This window comes from Physeter macrocephalus, chromosome 21 (assembly GCF_002837175.3).
Source record: "Physeter macrocephalus isolate SW-GA chromosome 21, ASM283717v5, whole genome shotgun sequence".
Taxonomy (NCBI): Eukaryota; Metazoa; Chordata; class Mammalia; order Artiodactyla; family Physeteridae; genus Physeter; species Physeter macrocephalus.
In genome coordinates, this window is record NC_041234.1 from 985,842 (window position 1) to 1,012,509 (window position 26,668).

Consider the following 26,668-nt stretch of genomic DNA (forward strand, 5'->3'; position numbering starts at 1 on the left):
TGTATAACTGATTCACTTTGTTGTAAAGGAGAAACTAACACACTATTGTAAAACAGTTATACTCCAATAAAGATGTTAAAAAATAAATAATAAATAAATAAATAAATAAATAAATAAATAAATAAAATAAAAGTGCCAGAAGAAAATATAGATGAATATTTAAATATTCCTGGGACAGAGAAGCTTACAGGTGACATCAAAGGCAGAAACCATAAAGGAAACAGCTGATACATTTAGTCAGACAAATGGTAAAATGAAATTTATCAGCAGCAGAAGTAATATTAAGACAAATTGCAAACAGAGTAAAAATATATACATGTGGTAAGTATAGGTTAATATACTCTGCACAAAGTATTCTTGAAAATCATTTTTCAAAATCCAAAGGAAAATTGGCATAACACGTGGCGTTAGTCAATTCTGCTGCCTACCAAACAACCCTAAAATCTCAGCAACTTAGAAAACATTTACTGATTTCTCCCTCATGTTACATAGGGGTTGTGGGTCAGCTGTGAGTCTACCCTGTGCCTTCTTACTCCAGGACTCCGGTTGAAGGAGAAATCCCTATACGGGGCATGCAGCTCTCACAGCAGAGGGCAGAAAGACGACAGAGACTGAGCCAAATTATGCCATTGCATTGAAAAGTTCTGCTTCAACAAGGCATATTTCATATTCACTAATATCCCACAGAGCAAAACAAATCACATGGCCAAATAAGGTGACTGACCTCTCTGGTTTGCCCAGGAGTAAATGGGTTCCCAGGATTCAGGACTTTCAGTTTCAAAACCAGGAAAGTTCCAAACAAACCAGGAAGAGTTAACCATCCTACATGGCCAAAGGCCAAAGTCAGTGGGGCAGGGAAATTTACTCCACCCAGGAAGCTGGGTGATAGTTTCAAACAAATATACAATCTACCATAGACTTGAATAAGCCATTCCACCGACAAAATGAAAATCAAAGAAATCTAAATTAACATAATGAGATACCCAGGAATTCTCTGCCAGTCCAGTGGTTAGAGCTCCACGCTTCCACTGCAGGGGGCACAGGTTCGATCCCTGGTTATCACTTTTTTTGGTTGTTTGGTGTACTCTCAGGTTAGTAAAGTTTAAAAAGAATAATATTCAGCAAAGGTATAACGAAAACTGAAAAACCTGAAAAACATACCTACCCACCAAACCAGAAATTCTGTACCTAGGTATTTATGTTAAAAAAATAAATTTTAAAGTTTCCCTTCACAGTGTTGTTTATAATATCAATAAATTGGAAATGATTTCCTATTATTGTATAGATTCTGTGCAGCCATTAGAAGTATAGAATCTATTAAAATGTCTAGAGTAGATTAAGTTTTAAAATTAGATTGAAAAATAGTATGACTAGGGGAGAGATAAATTGGGAATTTAGGATTAACAGATACCTACTACTATATATAAAATAGATAAACAACAAGGACCTACTGTATAGAATAGGGAACTATATTCAATATCTTGTAATAACCTATAATGGAAAGGAATCTGAAAAAGAATATATATATGTATAACTGAATCACTTTGCTATACACCTGAAACACTGTAAATCAACTATACTTCAATTTTTAAAATAGTATGACTAAGATTCAGTTCATTTAAAGTTCAAAAATAAGCAAAACTGATCTATAATGTTAGAAGACAGGATAATGGTTACCCTGGTCGTTTCAGATGGGGAGAGACAGGAAGGGGCGTAAAGGGGGTTTCTGTTTCTTGAGCCAGAGGCTGATTACACATTATGTTCATTTCATCTACTGGTACTTATGATTTATACACTTTCTTGCTTGTATGTAAAAAGTTTCAGAAGAAAGTGTATAAGGGCTAGTGCCTTTTTTAAGATAATTAGTATAAGGAATTCCCTGGAGGTCCAGTGGTTAGGACACTGTGCTTCCACTGCAGGGGGCACAGGTTTGATCTCTGGTCAGGGAAATAAGATCCCACAAGCTGCGCGGCATGGCCAAAAAAATAATAATAAATAAATAAATAAAAATAATTAGTATATACACCAAAATTTCAACATTAACAATAATTATTCCAAGTGGTGAGAAATGGACGATTTTTATTTTCTTCAGGTCATTCTATATTGTCAATATAGTCTATATTGTCTGAGTTTTTCTCTTAACAATGAAATGTTGAGAAATATATTACCTTTATGATAAAATAAAACAAAACATAATCCATACTACAAAAGGTACAGTGAGAATGGTATCCTCACACACTGTTTTCCAAAAGGGTGGACTAATTTAGAATGTCATCAGCAATCGGAAAAATGTATCAATAACCATGAGAACATTCACAGATCTAAAACGTATGACCCAGCAGCTCTACTTCTGGAACTCTATCCTAAAGAAATTACCCAAAATACAAGAAAGAACCTCAATTTAACCCAGCGCTTTATAGGGGGGAAGTGGTCCTCCCTCATACCGTGCTCATAAGGTGAAAAAGTGCCCGCATCGATGTTTATATAGGGGTCGATTTTGATGGCAGTAACTCGGAGTCCACATGATTTTAGAATCGTCCCAATGCTGCTTGCTATGATCCCTTTACCGATGCCCGAGATGACCCCACCAGTGACCAAGATGTACTTCATTGGCAGAGGAGTGGCTGAGTGCCAGCACCCAGATAGAATCTGAAAGGTAATGAAATTAAGGGTCAGGGAAGAGAAACATGTTCTTAAACCAGTAAAGGGGAGAATGTGTTGGACCAGAATTTCAGAAGCACACGGCACTTTTTCTAAGTATTTGAAACAAAGTCTTATCGTCTAGGTTTTTCTTTCTTGTCGACATGCAGGAAGCTCTGGATACAGCAAAACGTCTGGCTCCATTACCTTGACTTTACATCTACCCCAACTCTGTCGTGTGACAAACTTCATCATAAGAAGCCAAAATTCTCTGGGATTCAGAAACATGGTAAAATTTTTAAGAGATCAGGCTCTGGAGTCAGATCTGTACAAGCTATACCTGGGCGAGTTACTAATCCTTTCACAGATGTTTCTTCATCTGTGAAATGGAATAAAAAGTACCGATCCCTTGGAATATTATTCAGCACTAAAAAGAAATGAGCTACCAATCCATGAAAAGACATGGAGGAAACTTAAGTGCGTGTTACTAAGTGAAAGAAGCCCATCTGAAAAGGCACATACTGCATGATTCCAACCGTATGACATTCTGGAAAAGACAAAACTATGAAGACAGTAAAATGATCAGTGGTTTTCAGAGGTTAGTGGGGGAGGGAAAGATGAATAGGTGGAGCACAGGGTATTTTTAGGGCAGTGAAACTATTCTGTATGATTCTATAATGGCGGATACAGGTCATTATACATTTGTCCAAACTCACAGAACGTATAACACCAAGAGTGAACTCTAATGTAACCTATGGACTTGGAATGATAATGATGTGTAGCTTCACTGACTGTAACAAATGTACCTGCCTGGTTCAGGATGTTGATAATGAGGAACGCTGTGGGCATGGGGCAGTGGGTGTATGGAAACTCAGTACTTTCTGCTCAGTTTTGCTGTGAACCTAAAACTGCTCTAAAAATAGCCTATTTGGGGGGACTTCCCTCGTGGTGCAGTGGTTAAGAATCCACCTGGCAATGCACAGGACACGAGTTCAATCCCTGGTCCGGGAAGATCCCACATGCTGCAGAGCAGCTAAGCCCATGCACCACAATTACTGAGCCTGTGCTCTAGAGCCCGCAAGCCACAACTACTGAGCCTGCATGCCACAACTGCTGAAGCCCACACACCTACAGCCCGTGCTCCGCAACAAGAGAATCCACCCCAATGCGAAGCCCGCGCACCGCAACAAAGAGCAGCCCCCGCTCGCTGCAACTAGAGAAAGCCCATGCGCAGCAACGAAGACCCAACACAGCCAAAAATAAATAAATTTTTTTAATTTAAAAAAATAAAATAAAAACAGTCTATTTTTAAAATCAATATTCAAATATGCCAACAATTTAAAAAATCTTGGGACTTCCCTGGTCTCCAGTGGTTAAGACTGTGCTCTCAATGCAGGGGGCCCAGGTTCAATCCCTGGTCGGGGAACTAGATCACACGTGCCGCAACTAAGACCCGACGCAGCCAAATAAATAAATATTTTAAAAATAAAATAAAATAAAAAATCTTGCAGATGGCTGTGAGGATTAAATGAGCTAAGGTGTCAGGAAACCAGGGCCCACAGGTCACATCTGGCCCACTGTTTGTTTTTGTATGGTCGCCAAGCTAAGAATGTTTTACATTTTAAATGACTGAGAAAAGATCAAAAGAAGAATATTCCATGACACATTAAAATTGTATGAAACTCAAACTTCAGTGTCCATAATAAATCAAGTTTTATTAACACACAGCCATGCCCATCATTTACATATTGTCTCTGGTGGCTTTCTGGCTACAATGGCAGAGCTGAGTAACTGGGAAAACAGAGACCTCTGGCCCACAAAGCCTGAAATATTTACTATCTTTTATAGAAAATGTTTGCTGATACCTGGCTTAGAGGGGGTCAAAATTGACCCCTATATTAACATACAGTAAGAACTTAGTAAAAGTTAGCTACTAATGTCACTATTAAAAATAATAAATGTATCCTCCTTAACTATGCATGTGGAACACTGAATCTGTCCCTTATCCATCCATTTCACCATGCAGAAATATTCAAGCAGAAAAAAAAAAAGAAAATATTATGTCATAAAGAAATTTTATTTGACTTTCCTGCTGCTGTCTGATTCAAACCCTTTTGTTTTAGAGGCAGACAGGAAGCCCAAGAGCTACTTGGGCTACTCTACTCTGAGAACTATTGTCTTCCCCTTGAGCCTGGGCAGGGGCCTTCTGCCCTTGCCATTTCACCATGCACGTGAAGGTGAGCCTTAACGGCGTTATTCGTGTGGTCCTGACAGGCAAATAAACGGCCAACTAAGACTATTAATATAAAATCGCAACTACAAGAAAAGAGAGTGACTAACAAAAGCTAATAACTATAAATCCCACTTTCTATTGTAATTCACAAATGTTTTTAAATACCTGGATATCAAGCTCAAATGCAATCAGGTAGGAATGATTTCAGCTACCCGCTTATCCTATCTGCCTGTCTTCCCCAAAGGAATGCCTATTCTGATTTTGTAGTTTCCTCTACTTTCAAAACCAACTAGCTTGGGTTTCCCTGGTGGCGCAGTGGTTGAGAATCTGCCTGCCAATGCAGGGGACACGGGTTCGAGCCCTGGTCTGGGAAGATCCCACATGCCGCGGAGCAACTGGGCCCGTGAGCCACAACTACTGAGCCTGCGCGTCCGGAGCCTGTGCTCCGCAACAAGAGAGGCCGCGACAGTGAGAGGACCGCGCACCGCGATGAAGAGTGGCCCCCGCTTGCCGCAACTAGAGAAAGCCCTCGCACAGAAACGAAGACCCAACACAGCCAAAAATAAATAATAAATAAATTTAAAAAAAAAAAAAAAAAAAACCAACTAGCCTTAAAAGGTGCAGAGCCCTTTCGCTTCAGAGCTGTGAGTTCAATTTGAATTAGCTGACCACCGTCAAGGCAAGTAAACTGAAGCCATCCAAAATATACAAGTCCCATCCCAAATGGCTTCCTTAAGTCCCTGGGCCTGCCTTTCTCTACACAACACAGATGATCATGTTCAATGTCACCGTTCCTCTTTACTAGCCACCTGGCCATCCACTCACCTGAGCTAGATCTAGCCTAAAAGATTTTCAGTCCAAACCCAGAATGCTCCTCCTATAGATCCAAAATGTATCTGAATATTCATCTCTTGCCACTTCTACTAGCCGAGGTAGTCGTTAGAGTGGGAATTTCATCACAGTCTTCCCTTACTCATCCCACTGCTGATTTTTTTCTATTTTGATAAGCGTCCCTCCTCTGGAGTCAGACAGCCTGAGCTCAAGTGCTGTCACTTTATAGCTATGACTCTGGGCAATTTCAACTTTTCTAAACCTCAATTTTCTCCACCTGTGCAGTACACAGAAATAATACCAGTGCCAGCCTTATAGAGCTGTGTGGGTATTTACAACGAGAGCGCCCAAGGGCTAAGTCAAGGTTAGCTCTTACTTTTCAGAGCCCTCTACTCACCGATTCACTCAGCTCATAAACGTTTATGGAACAGGCAGAGGAGGAAAATCTGCCACACCAAAATGTGCCTCTTTAGCATGAGCATCAATTTAGTTTGATTATTTTTAAGAAACAGAAGACTCAGGAAGCCCTTCTTTTTTATTGCCCCCTTTGCTGCCTAAAGAATTTAGATAAAGGGCCTGTTCCTGGCATAGAGCTATCACCAGAGATATCTTCAGAGAATTCGAGCTAGATGTGGTCGGGGAAGCTCTTAGACATCAGAGTCCACTCTGTGTCCCACTGTCTCTGCCTGACCTAGCAAACATTTGTTTACCAAAATATGTGCCTTTCCATCTCCATGTTAATTGCCTTCTTCCCTTTTTTTTTTTTTAAACTATTCATTTATTTAGTTTTGGCTGTGTTGGGTCTTCGTTGCTGTGCGCGGGCTTTCTCTAGTTGTGGCGAGCGGGGGCCACTCTGTTGCAGTGCGCGGGCTTCTCATGGTGGTGGCTTCTCTTGTTGTGGAGCTCGGGCTCTAGAAGCGTGGGCTCGGTAGTTGTGGCTCGCGGGCTCTAGAGCACAGGCTCAGTAGCTGTGGCGCCCGGGCTTAGTTGCTCCGCGGCACGTGGGATCTTCCCGGACCAGGGCTCGAACCCGTGTCCCCTGCATTGGCAGGTGGATTCTTAACCACTGCGCCACCAGGGAAGCCCTGCCCTCTTCCCTTTTGAAGTCCCAAACTACTACCCCCAACATCTTCTTTTGTCTTGAGCTGAAGATGGTACTTAAGGCAAGGGTTTCAACCATTTTAGCAAGTGACTAAGTTTTCCTGGGTCTCTCCCATGTATACACGTTATTAAACTTTTATTTGATTTTCTCCTGTTAATCTGTCTCATGTCAACTTAATTCTTAGAGCAGCCAGAAGAACCTAGAAGGGTAGAAGGAAATTTTCTTCCTCCAGACAATTATATGCTTGACGTGTTCCCAGGTCCTGCGGATATGGGGGTGAACAAAAAGTCGAGGTCCTGTCCTCTTGGTCTTCACCCTTCCTGTTGGATAAAGGGACAAATAAGCTGTTCTGTTAACTACCTTATTCTGGCACTGTCACACTATTAAAATGACTTCCCATTTGTAAAAGTTAGCAAAATGGAAAAATGCCATAGAAAACTGGAGAGTGTTTATGAGAAGGCACACTGTGTGGTTGTCAGAAAGCCTAAGAATCTTTCAAATAAGGTATGCTTATGTTACACAACAGAGCAGGATATAAAATTAAATATATTATTATCTCAACTGTTTTTTTTTAAATTAAGACTGGTCAAATTACACCAAAATGCTACATTTTAATATATATTTAGGTGGTTGGATTGCAGGCAATTATTACTTTTCCATATTTTCAAAAGCACAAGATACCTTTTTAAGCATATCAGATATTTTATAAAGTCCTTTTTGAAAATGTAACAATATCAAGGAGACACCTAGTCCTCTCTATTTTAAGCAAACAAGTAAGTTTTAAGCAAAATTTTAAAACAACAGGAAAAGCAGGTTCTTCAAGCTACTTCTAGAATCGGGATTTTTTTTCTCTTACTCTTATATGCAGTGAGCAGACCCAATTGTCTGTAAAATAGGCATGTGTAGGGCTGTCCACTGTCCAATAAAAACATTAAAAAAAATTACACTGTGTAATTTAAAATTTTCCAGTAGCCATATAAAAAAGTAAAAAGAAACAGATTAAGTTCATTTTAATAATATCTTATTTAATCCAATGTATCCAAAATACTATCATTCAACACATAATCAACGTAAGAATATTTTGGTGAGATAATTTACATCCCTTTTTTTTTTTGTAATGTCTTCCGAAATTAGGTGTGTCTACGCACAGCACATCTCAATTCAACTGGACAGTGCAGGCCTAAAGCAACTGAAAACAGAAGCACCAAGAGATCCTTTCTCAATGACGGCCATTTAAAAAGTAGTCAAAAAAGAGTACTTACTGAATGAGCCCACTTTATGAAGTTCTAGAACAGGCAAAACTAAGCTCTGATGGAAATCAAGGGGTGAGGGCGGTTGTGGATCGACCGGAGAGGAGCACGAGGGAACTTTCTGGAGTGATGGAAATGGTCTATGTCTACGTTGGGGTAGTGGTTACACTGGTGTATAATTTGTCAAAATCCCCGATCTGCACGCTTAAAATGGGGGCATTTTACTGAACGTAAATTAGACATCAAATGTGGAGAAACTGTTTTAGAAAGAAAGCTATGTTGTAGCAGCAGCGGACTCGGGCTCAGAGCGCCCTAACCAGCTCCGACCCGGGAAACGTGAGGGTCGCGGTTTAACTAGTGCCCCGGGCGGGGGAGGAGACAGAAAGGCCATCTCACTCCGCGCGGGGCTGCACTTCCGCCAACGCCATCTCGAGGCTCCTGGGGCCCGGGAGGAACCGGGCGGGGGCCGCGGCGGGCCCCAGCGCCCGGTTCCGAGGCGGGGTGCACGCCAAAGCGCCGCTCGCGGACGCGGCGCTCCGGAGCCCGGGCCGCGGGCCGCCGCAGGGCGGGCTCCCAGGGCACCGGCCCTGCCCCGCCGCTGTCTGCCCCCGGGCAGAGAGCACAGGGTGCGGGGACGCGTGCGGCGGCCACCCTCGGAGGGGACAAAGGCTCCCGGTCCCATGTGCGCGCCGGGCTTGGGCCGCGGGCTGGCGGGCGGCCCCGGCGCTGAGGCCCGGGCGGGGAGTTACCTGTGCTTTGGCGGCGGCGGTGGCGCGGAGGGTGGCTGATGGAGCCGTAGAGCTCCGCCCCGAGGCTCGCCCGCGCTCACCTGTCGGGCTGGGGAGGGGTCCGCCGCCAGCGGTGTCCCGAGTCGCCCCCGTGTCCCTCCCGCCGCCCGCGCGGGCCTCGGGGTGAATGGCGCCCTCCTCGCCCACCTCCCCCTCTCCTGCCGCCGCGGGCCCCACTGACTCACGCCGGTGAGCTCGGGGTTGGCACCCGGGTTTGTGCAACACTCCGAAACAAGCGCCCCAAAAGTGACTCCTCAGGCGTCGGTGGTTTCCCGTCACCCTCCGCCCTGGACGCACTTGGCCCCAGGCCCGGCTCAGCCCGGGGACTGCTCCTCCCCTCCGCGGCTTGCTGAGCACCGGCACCTCGGAGACTCGGGTGAACGCCAGGTCCCGGCGCCCCGGCCCCTCGCACGCCCAGACCCTGCTCGGGTCCTCGCGTCCCGCTCTCGGCGCCGGAAAGAGCTTCTCTCGGTCACGGAGAGCAACTGCGGAAGCGCCGAGCAGAGGACGACGATCAGATGGGATGCCGGCCTTTGAGGGGCTCACAATCTGGGGGGAGGGCTACACCTCTACTGGAATCAATAAGGTTCCTGGAACAGTACGCGTGTAGCAAAAATTAAAATTTAAAATGCGAGGGGCAGGAGGACGACAATCAGGGCTTCGCCGAGTGACTTTTTAAAAGAGTATTTGGAGGATGGTTAGTGGCTTGGTGCCAGGAAAGGACACAGGAGGTTATTAAGGCGAAGGGAAGAACATAAACCACTGAAGGAGAGAGGATCTAACTAGGGACAATAGGAGGGTTTGGAATCAGACGGAGGGGTTAGGAAAGTGGTGAAAATTTTGAATGAACAGGTGAGTCACTAGAGGGCCGAGTGAGGAGAGCGTCATTGAAGACCCAGTGGAGTCTAGAAACCATCATTGTGTAATGAGCTCCAGCTATAGTTGTGCAAGATGTCTATAGGTCGGTATATAAATATTGATATTGATAAAACCAGAGTTTGCTGGTTGAGTAGAGTAGAAGGATGAGAGTGAGGAAGTTAAGGGCACTGAAAGAATGTGATGGTAGTGACGCACCAGGGGTCTAGTCCCCAGAGGAAAGGAAGGGAGGAGCAGGGAGCGGATAGACTGGAAGAGAGAAAAGAGATGGACCAAAAGATGAGGGCCTGTGGGAATGAAGGAACTGAAGAGTTGTCACCACAGTGTGGGTGTCGTTGATGTCAAAGGGGAAGCAATTCCAGGAGATGAGCCAGTTTAGGGTCTGACTCTGGAACGGAGTCAGGTGAGATGGGCGTCCCTGGAATTGGGTCTAGCGCCCACCAGGCCAGTGTGGGGGACATTGAAGGCCCCCGGAAGGATGGCGGAAATTGGAGGAGTCAGTTGAGGCCAAGGAACCAAGTCTCCAGTGAATGTGGAGAAGCAACCCCGAAGCTAGTAAATGACAGCAGCAAAGAAGGGTAGAGAGATGCCTGGCAAAATTCGATGAGTTTCAGAACAAAAGGGAGTTTCTCCCTATCAAGAATGACAGAGCAGTGCCATGGAAGGTGCAGTAAGGAGCTGAGGCTGGTGATGTCACCTTCTGGGAAAATGAGCAGAGGCTCCACTCAGCAGGAATGGTAGGGGAGACCCAAGTCTCCATGGAGGCCAAGAAATAATTTTTCTTTTTTTTAAAGAGAAAGCACCTTGTAAAAAGGCTGGAAGCACAGAGGGCTTTGTTGTGAAACAAGTCTTCCAGGAGGACCCAGTGGAAAGAATGCTTGTGAAACATGTTGACATGGACGGTGATACTTAATAACCACCACATATGTAAGGCTTCCCTCCACATTTCGGTACTTTGTTTCCTTTTTACAACCAGGACAGCTATTAAGATCCCCTTTTTTTTTTTTTTGCGGTACGCGGGCCTCTCACTGTCGTGGCCTCTCCCGTTGCGGAGCACAGGCTCCGGACGCGCAGGCTCAGCGGCCATGGCTCTCGGGCCCAGCCGCTCCACGGCACGTGGGATCTTCCCGGACCGGGACACGAACCCGTGTCCCCTGCATCGGCAGGCGGGCTATCAATCACTGCGCCACCAGGGAAGCCCAAGATCCCCTTTTTATAATGAAGAACCTGAGGCTTAGAGATGTGACATGCCCTGACCAAAATATCTGTCCCCAAAGTCAGACTCTTCACCACAGGATATAAGGCCTCATCCTTATTCTATTAATTTACGAGGTCAACAGATGAAGGATACTTTGTGAATACAAAGGGGTTATGATAACTATTGTACCTTTAATCCAAAATGGAAAATATTTGAGCAGAAAAACAAATTTGATAACAGGGTTCAGATTGGCTGATTTGTGTGGGATCAGAGTGTACCCTCATTCAACAGGTGTTTTATTCATGGCCTGTATAGCATTGAGGATAAAAAAAGAAGAAGAAAAAGAAAAAGAAGTCTGTCATTAAGTTGATGGCTTGTGTTCTTTTTTTCTTTCTTACTTTTTTTTTTTTTTGGCAGGCGCCGAGTGGCATGCGGGATCTTGGTTCCCCTTCCCTGACCAGGGATTGAACCCATGCCCCTGGAAGTGGGAGTGTGGAGTCCTAACCACGGGACCACCAGGGAAGTCCCTCGTGTTCTTTTATAATCTTTTATTTTGAAGAATTCTAACCTTCAGGACGATTGTAAACCCTGGGGAACATGGACATCATCATGATTTGGGGTGGAGATAGAGCAAAAGTAAGGCTGAAAGGGATGGCCCCCACCTCTGCTATCAGAAGGGTCAGCACTGTATTCCTTTCATAGGTGAAGAAACTCGAAGGGGAAAGGATGAGTAATGACTCATTTACTCACCCATTAGATAGTGGAGTTAGCACCCCTGTCCTAGGCTTCTGACCGAAATTCCAGGCTCATTCCAATCACCCTTGAACCAAATATCCTTTTTCTGGAAAGTGCTGACCACTTTCAGTTTCTGACTAAATCCTAGAAAGGCATTGGTCCTAAGATATCTCCTGACTTTCAAAGGTTAATCAATACCCAGACTCTAAAAACAGTTTGGAATGTCATTGATGCCACGGAATCGTACACTTAACAATGGTTAAAATGGCAAGTTTTATGTTATATGTATGTTTACACAGTTTAAAAAATTAATGGGGCTTCCCTGGTGGCGCAGTGGTTAAGAATCCGCCTGCCAATGCAGGGGACACGGGTTTGAGCCCTGGTCCGGGAAGATCCCACATGCCGCGGAGCAACTAAGCCCGTTCGCCACAATTATGGAGCCTGCGCTCTAGAGCCCGTGAGCCGCAACTACAGAAGCCCGCGCGCCTACAGCCTGTGCTTCGCAACAAGAGAAGCCACTGCAATGAGAAGTCCGCGCACCGCAACGAAGAGTAGCCCCCGCTCGCCGCAACTAGAGAAAGCCCGCACACAGCAACGAAGACCCAATGCAGCCAAAAATAAATTAAATAAATTTAAAAAAAATAATAATGGTGTAATACAACAGAAACCATTGAATTGTACAGTTTCAACAGGTGTGGATGGCATGTGAATTATATACCGATAAAGCTGTTTGGAAAAAAAAAAAAAAGGTTGAGCCTGTTAAGCTGAAATCCTGGAGCACCCTCTTACACTGTTGGTGGGAATGTAAACTGATACGGCCACTATGGAGAACAGTATGGATGTTCCTTAAAACACTAAAAATAGAACTACCATATGACCCAGCAATCCCACTACTGGAGATATACCTGGAGAAAACCATATTTCAAAAAGACACATGCACCCCAATGTTCACTGCAGCACTATTTACAATAGCCAGGACATGGAAGCAACCTAAATGTCCATCAACAGAGGAGTGGATAAAGAAGATGTGGTACATGTATACAATGGCATATTAGCCATAAAAAGGAATGAAATTGTGTCATTTGCAGAGACGTGGATGGACCTAGAGACTGTCATACAGAGTGAAGTAAGTTGGAAAGAAAAAAACAAATATAGTATATTAACACATACATGTGGAATCTAGAAAAATGGCATAGATGATCATATTTGCAAAGAAGAAATAGAGACACAGACGTAGAGAACAAACGTATGGATACCAAGGGGGAAGGGGCATGAATTGGGAAGTTGGGACTGACATATATATACTACTATATATAAAATAGATAACTAATGAGAACCTACTGTATAGCACAGGGAACTCTACTCAGTGCTCTGTGGAGCCAGGACATGGAAGCAACCTAAATGTCCATCAACAGAGGAGTGGATAAAGAAGATGTGGTACATGTATACAATGGCATATTAGCCATAAAAAGGAATGAAATTGTGTCATTTGCAGAGACGTGGATGGACCTAGAGACTGTCATACAGAGTGAAGTAAGTTGGAAAGAAAAAAACAAATATAGTATATTAACACATACATGTGGAATCTAGAAAAATGGCATAGATGATCATATTTGCAAAGAAGAAATAGAGACACAGACGTAGAGAACAAACGTATGGATACCAAGGGGGAAGGGGCATGAATTGGGAAGTTGGGACTGACATATATATACTACTATATATAAAATAGATAACTAATGAGAACCTACTGTATAGCACAGGGAACTCTACTCAGTGCTCTGTGGTGACCTAAATGGGAAGGAAATACAAAAAAGAAGGGATATATTTACACGTATGGCTGAATCACTTTGCTGTGCAGCAGAAACTGACACAGCAGTGTAAAGCAACTATACTCCAAATAAAAAAAAAAAGTCCTGGACCAGAATTGTAAATATACCTCAGGCTGGAAAACTAGAGAGCAAGGAAATCGGAATTGTAATCTGTCCCCCACATACTCACACAGGTCACTGGAACTAGGCTACTCTTCTCAAGATGGTGGGGGGTGGAGGAATACATAATGCTTAAGACTGTGCTTGGGAAATACATTCATGAACTCCCTACTCTGAAGGGGGAGTTGTTCACTTGGCCAGTTTTTTGTTGTTGTCCATTTGTTTGCACGTTATTGTGGGAAAACTTGAATATATAGAAAAGCAAACCTAAAACTCGAACTTCAACAATTATCAATCCATGGCCAGGTTTGTTTCATCTGTATCCCCACCCATTTCCCCCATCCTGTATTAATTTGAAGCAAATGCCAGGCATCCTATTATTTCATTGGTAAATATCTCAGTATGACTCTAAAAGATTAGAACTCTTTTAAACACACACACAATTACCACAATATAAAAATTAATAATTCCTATGGCCATCACACATGAATGGGTAAACAAAATGTGGAATATACATACAATGGAATACTCTTCAGCCTTTTCCAAGATAGCCTCTTTTTTTGTTATATTCACTGTTTTTTTAATTTTTAGATTTCTCATATAAGTGATGATATACAGTATTTGTGTTTCTCCGTCTGATTTATTTCACTAAGCATAAAACCCTCCAGGTCCATCCATGTTGTTCAAATGGCAGAATTTCATTCTTTTTTATGCTGAGTAGTATTCCGTTGTATATATATATAGCACATCTTTATCCATTGGTCTGTTGATGTACCCTTAGGTTGCTTCCATATCTTGGCAATTGTAAATAATGCTGCTATGAACATTGGGGTGCATGTATCTTTTCGAATTAGTGTTTTCATTTTCTTTGGATATATACCCAGGAGAGGAATTGCCGGATCGTATGGTAGTTCTATTTTTCATTTTTTGAGGAACCTCCATAATGTTTTCCACAGTGGCTTCATCAATTTACATTCCCGCCAACAGTGTGCAAGAGTTCCCCTTTCTCTACATCCTCACCAACAATTTGTTATTTGTGGTCATTTTGATGATAGCCATTCTGACAGGTGTGAGGTGATATCACATTATGATTCTGATTTGCATTTCTCTGATGATTAGTGATGATGAGCATCTTTTCATGTGCCTGTTGGCCATCTGTATGTCTTCTTTGGAAAAATGTCTATTCAGGTCTTTTGCCCATTTTTTAATCAGGTTGTTTGGGTTTTTTTAATATTAAGTTGTATGAGCTGTTTTTGTATTTTGGATATTAACCCCTTATCGGTCATATCCTCTGCAAATATATTCTCCCATTCAGTAGGTTGTCTTTTCATTTTATGGATGGTTTTCTTTGCTCTGTAAAAGCTTTTAAGTTTAATTAGGTCCCATTTGTTTATTTTTGCTTTTGTTTCCTTTGCCTTAGGACAGCGGTCCGCAACCTTTTTGGCACTAGGGACCGGTTTCGTGGAAGACAATTTTTCCACGGGGGGCGGGGGACTGTTTAGGCGGTAATGCGAGCAATGGGGAGCGGTAGATGAAGCTTCGCTCTTTCGCCTGCCGTTCACCTCCTGTTGTGCGGCCCCAGGGGTTGGGGACCCCTGCCTTAGGAGACAGATCCAAAAAAATATTGCTACAATTTATGTCAAAGAGTGTTCGAAGTAGCCTTTTTTAAGTCAGAATTTTAAGGAAATTCTAACACATGGATGAACCTTGAGGACATTTGCTCAATGAAATGAACCAGTCACAAAAAGACAAATGTGGTATGATTCCACTTATGAGGTTCCTGGAGTAGTCAAAAATCATAGAAACAGAAAGTAGCTTGCTTGCCAGGGACTGGGGGAAACGGAGAACGGAGTTGTTAAGTGGGTACAAAGTTTCAGTTTTGCAACAGGAAAACAATTGTGGAGATTGGTTCCACAACAATGTGAATGTACTTACTACTACTTAACTGTACACTTAAAAATGATTAAGATGGTAAATTTTATGTTTATCTAGCACAACTAAAATTTTTTAAAGTTCACCATTTCTTAATCTCATGAACTATCCAGTCCCCAAATTTCCAAGTCTTATAAACGTCAAAAAAATTTCCCCCGTGTTTGTCTGAGGATCTAAAGAAAATCCGCAAGTTGCCATGGGTTGTTGTTTTTTTTTTGTTTTTTTTTTTTTTGTGGTATGCGGGCTCTCCCGTTGCGGAGCACAGGCTCCAGACGCGCAGGCCCAGCGGCCACGGCTCACGGGCCCAGCCGCTCCGCGGCACGTGGGATCCTCCCAGACCCGGGCGCGAACCCGGCCCCCCTGCATCGGCAGGCGGGCCCCCCACCACTGCGCCACCAGGGAAGCCCCCATGGGTTGTTTTTTAGGTCGTTTTTAATCTATAGGTTCCCCTTCCCCCCTTCCTTGCAATTTATTTGAAGAAACAAGGTCGTCAGCCTATGGTCTCTCACAGCCTAGATTCTGCTCCCTGCATCCCGTGGTGTCCTTTAATAGTTTCCTCCGTCCCCTGTATTCCCTGTAAATTGGTAGGTGGACACAGAGGGCCTGGGCTAGTTTTGATGTGGACTCAGAAGGAGATTAAAGACATCCATGTCCGCGGGGCCCACCCTGCTGAACCAGAAAAGGCGAGGCTAAACCACCAGCCAAGCTGCTTAGAGTGACAAAGACGCGATGTACTCGACTAGATGAGGAACCCACAAAGCCGGGGGAGGAGAAAAGGAAGCGAGGCTGGGCTACGTGGGGAAAGCCCTTTGTCCGGTTTCCAAACGCCTAATCGAGTTACGAAATAAACACTCAGCGGGGAGGGCGGGGCCTTTGTCCGGAAGTGACGCTAGCGCGGCCGGCGGCTGAGTAACAGTGGAGGCGGGGCGACACCTACCTAGACTGGCTTCTCCGAGGTCGCACTTCCGAATATCGCGTTGGGAGACGCGCCTTGTGGAGTCGGGAGTAGGCGGCACCCGCTAGGGTCTCCGGTGACCCCGACCGCGGTGGCGGCCCCGCGGGCGGGATGTTCCGGGGTTTGAGCAGTTGGTTTGGCTTGGAGCAGCCGGCGGCGGGTGGCCGGCAGTACCAGGGAGACGGACAGCCCAAGGGAGACGCTCCACCCGAGCAGCGCTCCGAGGCGGTGGCGGAGTCCGCGGAGGGGGAGCTACAACAAGCCGGGGACCAGGAGCTCCTTCACCAGGCCAAAGGCCTCGGCAGTGAGTCTCCCCCGGCCTCCGGGACCACAGAGTTTCGGAGAGCGCCCGCATCCCACGTCCTGCCGCCCCTGGGCGTGGGCCACCAATGGTCGGGGGTGTGGGGTGGGGAGAGGAAGGTGTGTCTGTCGGTCGGTCCTCTGGGGACCAGAGAGGTTGGTGAGGATCTGGGCAAGGCCGAAGCCTCATCTAGCAGTCAAATCCTGTGCCCGAAGTTCCTAGTGACATGTCACTCTTCGCAGAGTGTGTCAACATTGGGAGCAGGGCCGCAGTAAAGCAGTGGGGCTCCACGTCTTTAGGTTTGACGAGGAATCTTTTTTGTTTAACTCACCAACTTTCACCTCAACCGCCTCCCACCCAGCGGACAGGGGATGTTGAGGGGCTCGAGTGCCTTTTTGCCCTTAGGTCAGAATGTGTCGTCCCAAGTAAATTGAGGAGGAGTTATTAAGGCCTATGGCAGACATGCTCATGTCCTTTTAGGTGCATTGGGACCTTTTTCCTTAAGGCGGGAAAGTAGTTGCCAGTTATTGTCTTGTGTTGCAAGTTTCAGCACTAGATGTTTTGTGAACGATTCATCTCTTTAAACACCCCAGTGAGTTGGGAGAACGAGCGCAGTTAGCGGCCCAAAGTTATGCTGATAGTAAATGGTAGAAGTGAAAGTTGAACCTAGGGCTGTCTAATTTCAAAGCCCATACTCTTTCCCAGCTTACAGTCTAGTTCGGGAGGAGGGTATAAATAATAGGCATGCAGAATAAACACATGCTGTAGTAATTCTGCTCCTGGAGAGATCTTGGCAGGCTTAACTAGTCAGAGAAAACGTCTTTAAGAAGGTGGCCCTAAAGCAGACAACACTACAAGTGAGAGATTAAATTTGGCAAAGATTTTTAAAGAATTTACTTCAAGATACTACAAGGCAAGAAGAGCATAGGACAGGCTGAAGCCTGAGAGTGGGGAAACATACTTGAGTAAGAAAGGTTCTAACATTCAAACAATTTACTGTGGGGTGGAGAGGCAGGGAGAACAGGCATAATCTCAAATCATGGCAGTACCCAATCTAAGCCCCAAGCCTCCAATCAGTGTACAAGAGAAATAAAACTGTTATGCAATGAAATCACTAGAGGAAACAACTATTTCCTGTGTGGAAAGTTGGGGAGAAACGAGTTTGGAATATTTGAGAGATGTAAGGAGATGAATTTGACTAGAGCAGAGAGGCTATGTTAGGTAGCTGGGAGAAATAAAAGTGGGAACACCTTAGGAAAAGCTGGGTATGATTGTTTCTTTGATTTCATAGAACATGGAGAATCATTTTCATTTATCTTCAGAGGAGTATCAAAAGTGGCTTCTTAAAACTTAGGGCTTTATTGAAATCTCATGTTTATATTTCGTAATAAAGACCTCCGAATATTTTCTTAATGTTTTCGATATGGATGTCTACTTTGGAGCTTAACGCTGCCCTCCCTTTCTTTCCTCACCAGACTCTCTCTCTCTTTTTTTAAAAATATTTATTTATTTATTTGGCTGCACCGGGTCTTAGTTGCAGCATGTAGGATCTTTAGTTGCAGCATTAGTTACAGCGCTGGATCTAGTTCCCTGACCAGGGATCGAACCCGGGCCCCCTGCACTGTGAGCACGGAGTCTTAGCCACTGGGCCACCAGGGAAGTCCCCCTCCCCAGGCTCTCTTGAGGTTGGGTAGGCTAAGGTTAGATGGAAGTACTTCCCCACCCACACACGCACTGTGAATGCAAAGTTTCCAAAGAAATTAGAGCTCTTTGGGCTCCGAAATTTGATTTTAAAAAGATGTAAAGGTCCTAGTTTGTACACAACCCCTCAAAAAGACAAGAGATGATTAAGTACTTTTTATTTCTACATAGTGATCCTAAGAGGTATATTCTTTAAAAAGACCCATCTCTGTTTTGAAAACTGAAGTTAAACATCTCTGTGCCTGATTCCCACTGAGTAGATTCATTTCTTTGGCCTTTTAAAAATCTACATGGAGGGACTTCCCTGGTGGTCCAGTGATTAAGAATCTGCCTGCCAATGCAGGGGACAGGGGTTCGAGCCCTGGTCCGGGAAGATCCCACGTGCCGTGGAGCAACTAAGCCCCTGCGCCACAACTACTGAGCCTGCGCTCTAGAACCCACGAGCCGCAACTTCTGAAGCTGGTTCACCTAGAGCCCGTGCCCCACAACAAGAGAAGCCACCGCAATGAGAAGCCCCGCGCACCGCAACGAAGAGTAGCCCCCGCTCACCGCCAACTAGAGAAAGCCTGCACGCAGCAACGAAGACCCAACGCAGCCAAAAATAAATAAATAAATAATAAAAATAAATTATTTTTAAATAAGAAATATTTGGAAAACAATGTTTCTTAAAATAATAATAATAATAAAATCCACATGGAATTTCCTGGGGCCCCATTTGTTCTGTAAACTTTTGTTGAGTGCCTCCCTTCAAGATTGGAGCATAAATACTTCTGGTTCACGGTGACCTATTTCTACATTTAGGCAACTTTATAAATTAGGCACCAGTTAGGAGTGGCAGACACCCAGGCCTATATTCCACTTCCTAACCCCAAATTAAACCTTCTTATCCTTGGCTCTCCCTCCTGATGAACTTAGGACTTGCTGTGATCACAGAAGGAGGGCAGTTTATTAGGAAACTCACTGAAGAGCTTCTCCCTACCTCCCAAGGCCTCATACCCCAGAGTAACTTCTTATTCAGCGCAGATTGGTTAGTTGGTTTTTGTTAAAGTCCGATTATCTATACTCTTATCTATACTCTTTCTCTAAAACAAACCCATGCCTCTGAGAGTGTAGTATCTGAGTCATTCACACAGCTTAAATAAGTGGGAGGGTGGCCAGAGATGAGCTTTGGCTTTTTCAAAACTGTCCCTAAGGCCAGTCCGTGCCCAGGAATGGAGGAAGGGCCACCTCCTCTTCCTTCTCCTTTGAAAAATGCTATTAGTATTTGCAGTAGAACTGTGTTAATTAGACCATCCTCTTTTTCTATAGGGAAAGTGCATTTCAAGTTCTAGATCCCTCACTTGCTTAGTTTACAACTAAGGACTCCAAAAGTTAGTTGTGTATGTAGGAAGATATATGCCTGCTTCGATATAGAAGTAAAATACCCAGTTCGGTTCTGATGAGAAACCCAGGTTTACCATGAGGAGGGCAGTGCAGATGGTCAAGAGCTCGGATCCCATGGCTTGTGAACAATACTAAAAAGAACAGGGGATTTTAGCTTCAAGAAGAAGAAACTTTAGGGGCATCGGTCAAAATTTTTAAAGGTTTTTGGTAGAAAAGAAGTCATTTTATGTTACTTAAGAGGACAGATCTAAGTCTGAGAGGTAGAAATGACAAGGGATGTGGAAAGGATTTTCTAACTAGAAATGGATAACAGTAATAATTGTCTGCCCTTCGAAGTCATGTGCTCCCCATCCCTAGAAGTGGGGCTACCTGGATAGGAGATTGAATGAGGTAAGTGCTAGAGTCCCTTCCAACATGAAGATTCTAAAATTGTGTGAAATAGATAGTATTTTTGAAAAATTAACCAGCCTTTTCATAAGAATGTTAATTTTCTAAAGCTGCCTTAAAAACCACTCTCTGGGCTTCCCTGGTGGCGCAGTGGTTGAGAGTCCGCCTGCCGATGCAGGGGACACGGGTTCGTGCCCCGGCGCGGGAAGATCTCACATGCCGCGGGGCGGCTGGGCCCGTGAGCCATGGCCGCTGAGCCTGTGCGTCCAGAGCCTGTGCTCCGCAACGGGAGAGGCCACAACAGTGAGAGGCCCGCGTACCGCAAAAAAAAAAAAAACAACAACAGAAAAAAAACCCACTGTCTGTTTATTATTTTCCTATTCTAGAAACAAGCCTTAAACTCTACCTTCCTCTCTTTACTCTGATAAATTTACGCTTTTTCTGACCTTTTGAGAACCTTCCCGCTTTTCTTTACCTTTACCATCCATTCAGTTCTGCAGGCCCTTGTCACTTGCTCATCTGATGTGAGACAGTGTGGGATTGGGGCACCAGCTTGCCATTTAGAGGCAGGTAGCCTGTGTTTGAATTCCCTATACTACTTGTTGTCTTTATTGTGATGTCATTTGCAAATTACAGTAAGTTCAACAAACAGGCTTAAACAGAAAATACGTTTGTTGTTTGTGTCAGGGGTCGCCAAGACCACCCCCAGGTTTGCTGAGCGCCCACCAAAATTGGGGTTTCTTTAGGTAGGAGGAAGGGGATAGGCTATTGGCTAGGCAGTCAGCCAGGTCTGCCCCACCTTCATGGACAAATCATTTATCCTCTGTGTGCCTTGGCTTCCCTATCTGTAAACCAGGCTAATTATACCCACTCTTCCTGGGATGGTTGTGGCATGGTGAAAATGAAGGTAAAGTGTTAGTGATCTGCCCCCTCCTTCCATAAAGTTGCTGCGTCTACTCACGTTTTACTTAGACTTGCTTTTCTTTGGTTGCCGCTTCAGTTCAGACCCGCTCTCCTTGTGCCTAAGTCTCTGAAGTGGACATTGTTACTTCCTGTTAACTCTTATCTGTGTCTCAATTTTTCTAACCACTTCATAAAAACTGTCTTTAACTTGGTGCCAGCCGATCTCTTCTGCACAATAGCAGACTTCTGTTCTTTTTGAGCATCCTACCTGAAAACCTCTTGTCCTGCTCTCCCACCACCCACTCCTCTGACTTCGGAATTTCTAATTACTCTTGGGAGACATCCCTCCCTTCTGGGGTGCCTCAGTTTAATGAATAATCTTGCTCCTCTTGTTGTCTTTGAATCCTTTTTTGTTGGTTTGTGTGTTTAGAAATGGACATCCCTTGAGGGCAAGAACTGTGCTTTCTCAGGACTTCCCTGGCTGTCCAGTGATTAGGACTCGGCACTTCCACTGCAGGGGGCCTGGGTTCGATCCCTGGTTGGGGAACTAAGATCCCACAAGCCATATGGTGCGGCCAAAAAAAAAAAAAAGATGAACCTAATTCAAAAGGTATTCCTGAGAAAATCTTACAGGGAACCTTGCTCTTTTAGAAGTTTGGATTTGTCTATCTGCAGAGAATATTTTTAGGAAGTAGTGTGGCTCTCTACCCATTTTATCATACCACTCTGGGTAAATAGACTAGTCACAACCAAAGGGAAATCAGGGATCTCCCTAAAGCTCAGCATTTATGTCACTCCCCATTCATGCATTTAGCGAGTACTTACTGGTCACTGGGGATACACTAGTGAATCAGACAGCCTTGGTCCCTGCCCCAGTGGGGCTTAGGATGGGTCTTCAGTCTAGCTGAGAGGACACATTCACCAAGTAATGGATAGAGTGTCATAGATGTTGTTGATCTGACACCACATGTAGTGAGGGAACACCTCTTAGGGACACCTACACTGGCCAAGGAGCCGGGGACCATTTCTTGAGAAGTGATGTGTAAGCGGAGGCTCACAGCATGCGTAGAGTTAGCCAGGAAAAGGGAGGGCCGATAAAAGTGTTTCAAACCAAGGAATAACATATTTGGGACCTCCTTAGAGAAACTCGAGAATTTCTTGTGGTCGTAACGAGTATAGACTAGGAGGAGGAGGATGGCAGGAAGGAGACCAGAGACAAGGAGCTTCCTGAGATAGTCACAGTGGGTGTTGATACCGGGAACAGATGAACGCCCTCAGACGCAGTGGGAGAAAGGAGACTGTTTAATGCTAAAGGAGGTGGTAGGTGGGAGAGATGGTCCTTCGGGTCAGGAGATAGTACTTCTGCTCCCAGGTAGCGGTACGAATCTCCTGATTTTGTGTGGCACCACCCATTTAATCAGGGGTGCCAGGCTCCCTGGGCCATTCTTAGCGGGGTCTTCTCCCTGCCTGAGTGTTGTGAGTCAGCCCACCTGCCCCCTCAGCACGGGCAAGTAGCGGAGGCAAGCCTGCCCTAACTTACGGAGCATTTTCTGTGCGATGAGATTTGAAGGCCAGTTGCCCGGAGCATCCCCCACTACGACCTGCCTCAGGTCGCTTCCTGCAGCCCAGATTCTGTAGAATGTGGACTTTGAAATGATATTTGTCTAGAAATACACCTTCATATCATAGTGCAAAAAGAGCCTTGATACAAGTGTCTTTTCAGGTCTTTAGAAAAGTTAATTTTGTGTTTTCGTTTTGTCTTGTGAAGTTCGTATGTTCCAGCTTGAATTTCGTTCTATATATTTGCTCATTATTATTAGTGAAGAGATTTATATTAGGGCTTGCCAAGATTTCTATTTATTAAAAACTCCCCCAGATTTATCATGGGATGAGTTAATCTAGGAGAGGAGGGGCTTTTTTCCTCCTTTTTTGATCAAGAGGGAAGGAGAAAATAAAGATGGGATACTTAGGGTCTAAGAAGGAAAGAAAATAAAAAGTAGCCTTGATCTTATTGTAAAGTAGGCGGGGAGATTACTTGCTGAGATAAGTTAGAACTAGAGACTGGAGAAGGGCAAGATAAGTTTGAAACTACTGGGGTGAACTGGGAACTATGCTGACAGTCTTTGAAAGCGATGAATTAAAGGCCCAGTATGGATGGCCTGTCCACTGAGAAAGTGGAGTACTGTCAGTGCTTCTCGCTCATTGTTTCAAGTCCTCATTAACAAGGAACATGCCCTACGGTGTAAGAGTCTTACAAGCATTTATTAAGGGAGAAATCACAAATACAATAACCATTGTACTTGAATGGAGCATAGACTCTTTTTTATTCTTTACAGACTATCTATTTAACTTTGCAACTGCTGCTACAAAAAAGATAACTGAATCAGTTGCTGAAACAGCACAAACAATAAAGAAATCAGTAGAAGGAGGAAAGATAGATGACATCATTGATAAGGTACATTTAAATATCTTTTGGAAATAGAAATTTATGAAATTCATTAGCAGCTAATATAATCGTCCCTTCTTCTTACGAACTTTATTAACCCAAGTAGGGTATCATATTCTGATAAATATCATATTCTTGGGGTTTTTTCTCTCTTTTTTGTATAATAAGTAGCTATAAGTTACCTGATTTAAATAACCTTTGTTTTTGTTTTAATATATTCTAAAATACATTGATACTTTTGGGTAATACTAAGCTTTTCATATTGTGAGTTTAATTTTCAAGTATAACCATTTCAGAATACATTTATGCCTTTGTATCATTTGGGTAAGTTTTAAAAGTCCTAGACCAATAGGAGCAACCCTTTTAAGACTAAGGAGTGAGTTTGTCCATTTTTGCAGTGCTGGGGTACAGGCCTAGGGAATTTCATTTATGTTGGTAACTATTTGAACTAAGGAGGTCATCAGTTAAACTTTAGATAGCTTATTATTTAGATATTTTCGTTGTATGTATTATTTGTTAGAATGAGATTTGACCTGTCTTTTATGGTTTTATGGAATAAAACAAAAATTCAGTTTTTAACTCATTTTATTTTTGCATTTGAAAAGATCATCTGTCATAAAGGCAGCTGAACACTTAGAGTTCAGAAATGTCGAAGATCCCCTCTTATTGGGGCAGGGAAGAAGTACCACTTTTTTTAGTCTCTTTATTTGAAGAAAATGAATAAAATATCTCAAATAGACTTCACAAGTTTTGCGTGTAATTCTTATCTAATATTAAGCTTTTCAAAGTAAGATAACTGTATGTATTTTTTAACAGACAATTATAGGAGACTTTCAGAAGGAACAGAAAAGATTTGTTGAGGAGCAGCATATCAAAAAATCAGGTATGGTTTATACGTGACCTACTCTCCTGCCAAAGGGCCCGCTAAGGCTCTGAGAACCCAAAAATGTCTAAGTTACGCCCCCATCTTTCAGGTAGCACAAAGACTAGTGGGGACAAACCTATAAACCTTCAGGGTTTAAAGGAAGGAAGGAAATAGTTCCTGGCGGCTATGATGGTGGGTGAGGCAGCCCTTCTGGGGAGCTGGCTCTGACAGACAGTGAGCTTTTAGTTCTCATTTTATCACAGGTGCAGCACAGTGTCTGATGTACACCCAATAGGCACTTAGCAAATGTTGGCTCCCTTCCCATTCTGTTCAGAAGAGAAAACGAAAGAGCTTTCCAGGGAAGTGATAGAGGGCCGTGAAGAGTCACAGGGAGTTTGGGAACTTACTCAATACATTTCTTTACTGACAAATGCTTGTTTAAACGTTTGCAGTTGCAGGATCTCAAAATGCCTGCTTTTACTGTTTGGTGGTGTGCAGACGCAAAACTGGCCTCACGTCTTTGAATTTGGCAAAAGTAGCGTAAAATACTTAAGTTGGTTTGAGCAGTACCACAGATTCAAGAAGAACTAGTTAGTCCTGTGGTGAGTTCCCATCAGGCGTTGTTGCTCCTACGTACTCAAAAGTGGGAAGTAGCTCTTTGGGACAAATAAACTACTATATAGGTTAGCATAACTTAGTGATTCATGGGAAGCACTAAAGTTGACCCTGGCTCAGAGACTTGGTGTAGGAGCTCGTTGGTGCCTCTGAGATGGGAACTGTGGAAGGAGTGGGGGTGAAAGATTTGGAGGCAGGTTCACATTTTTTTTTTTTAATTGAGTGAAAGATTCTTTAACTCTTTAGTGCTTTATAGTTTTCAAAAGTTTCACACACTTGATTTTGTATAATCCCATAATAACCCTTTTCTTACCCCCTTCTCCTACATTGCCCCTCCCCCCCTCCACTGGTAACCACTAGCTTGTTCTCCCTATCTGTAAGTGTGCTTCTTTTTTGTTATATTCACTAGTTTGTTGTATTTTTAAGATTCCACGTATAAGTGATATACAGTATTTGTCTTTCTCTGTCTGACTTATTTCACTTAGCATAATGCCCTCCAAGTCCATCCATGTTGCTGCAAATGCAAATTTTCATTTTTAATGGCTGAGTAATATTCCTCTGTGTGTGTGTGTGTGTGTGTGTGTGTGTGTACACACATATGTGTGTATATATATATACACCACATCTTCTTTACCCATTCGTCTGTTGATGGACATTTAGTTTGCTTCCATGTCTTGGCTATTGTAAATAGTGCTGCAGTGAATATAAGGGTGCATGTATCTTTTTGAGTTAGTGTTTTTGTTTTTTTCAGATATATACCCAGGAATGGAATTGCTTGAGGTGCTTATTAGACATCTGGTGAGAGGAACATGTGCAAAGTCAAGGCAGGGAACAACGGTGGCATGTTGGGAAAATCCATTCCTCAGTCGCACTAGCCACATTTTAAGTGCCTGATCACTACATAGGGCTAGTGGCTCCCGTGTTGGACAGTGCAGATATAGAGCATTTCCATCACTGCAGAAAGTCCTGTTGGTCAGCACTGCTTTAAATTAATGGAACGGGATTCAGCAGCAGTTTAGTCCTGTTTGAAGCATGGAGGAGAATTCTGTCTGCTGATGCGGATTGTTAGTCAAGTCATGTAAAAACCATGAGAGTAGGTGAGCTCCTCAGTGAAGAGCGTGTCAAGCGTGAACAGTGCTGAGTAGAGATCTACAGTGTTGAGGGGACGGGGAAGAATGGAGGGAGTCGGCAGTTTCTGAGAGCCTGCTGGGCGCTTTATATACAACATCTCCTTTAATAAAAGGAAGGATCAGCAAGGTTAAGTAATTTGCTGAAGGTTGCTCAGCTAGTAAGTGATGAAACACATCTGCCGTTAAAACTAGTGCCCATTTACTTGAGAGAGAGAACAGCTAGGAGAGAGAAGCAATGAAAGCACAGAGAGGGAAGAATTTCAAGGAGAGCAAGGTCAGGTGAGTTCCATTTACAGTGACCACGTGAGGAAAGGCACGTGCATCTCTTCCCTTAACGGTCACAGTAACTCTCTGAAGTACTTCCCATTATTTCCATTTTCCAGATAAGGAAACTGGCCTAGGGAGAAAAGAACTAAGAACTAAGAAATATCCATGGGATTGGACAAGCAGGAGGTTATTGGTCACCCTA

At 43.8% G+C, this 26,668-nt stretch overlaps 2 protein-coding genes across 8 annotated transcripts in view; one reads left to right on the plus strand and one right to left on the minus strand.

Annotated features, from left to right (window-relative positions):
• The window catches only part of CTPS2 (CTP synthase 2), a 150,205-nt gene extending 140,924 nt beyond the window's left edge, over positions 1-9,281 (minus strand). For 2 of the 6 annotated variants that reach the window (XM_024115282.2, XM_028482648.2), the window contains exons 1-2: positions 9,030-9,194; positions 2,445-2,649 (exon numbers count right to left, since the gene is read on the minus strand). In XM_024115282.2, coding sequence (XP_023971050.1) covers positions 2,445-2,610 — 166 coding nt within the window. In that variant the 5' untranslated portion in view covers positions 2,611-2,649; positions 9,030-9,194. The other 4 variants (XM_055081801.1, XM_028482647.2, XM_024115283.3 and 1 more) reach the window with 4 other exon arrangements.
• Positions 9,282-16,439: 7,158 nt separating this feature from the next.
• Positions 16,440-26,668, plus strand: part of SYAP1 (synapse associated protein 1) — a 33,045-nt gene continuing 22,816 nt past the window's right edge. The window contains exons 1-3 of one of the 2 annotated variants that reach the window (XM_007124053.3): positions 16,440-16,772; positions 23,480-23,598; positions 24,406-24,472. In XM_007124053.3, coding sequence (XP_007124115.1) covers positions 16,580-16,772; positions 23,480-23,598; positions 24,406-24,472 — 379 coding nt within the window. In that variant the 5' untranslated portion in view covers positions 16,440-16,579. The remainder of the gene's footprint in view (positions 16,773-23,479; positions 23,599-24,405; positions 24,473-26,668) is intronic. The other variant, XM_007124054.3, reaches the window with a different exon arrangement.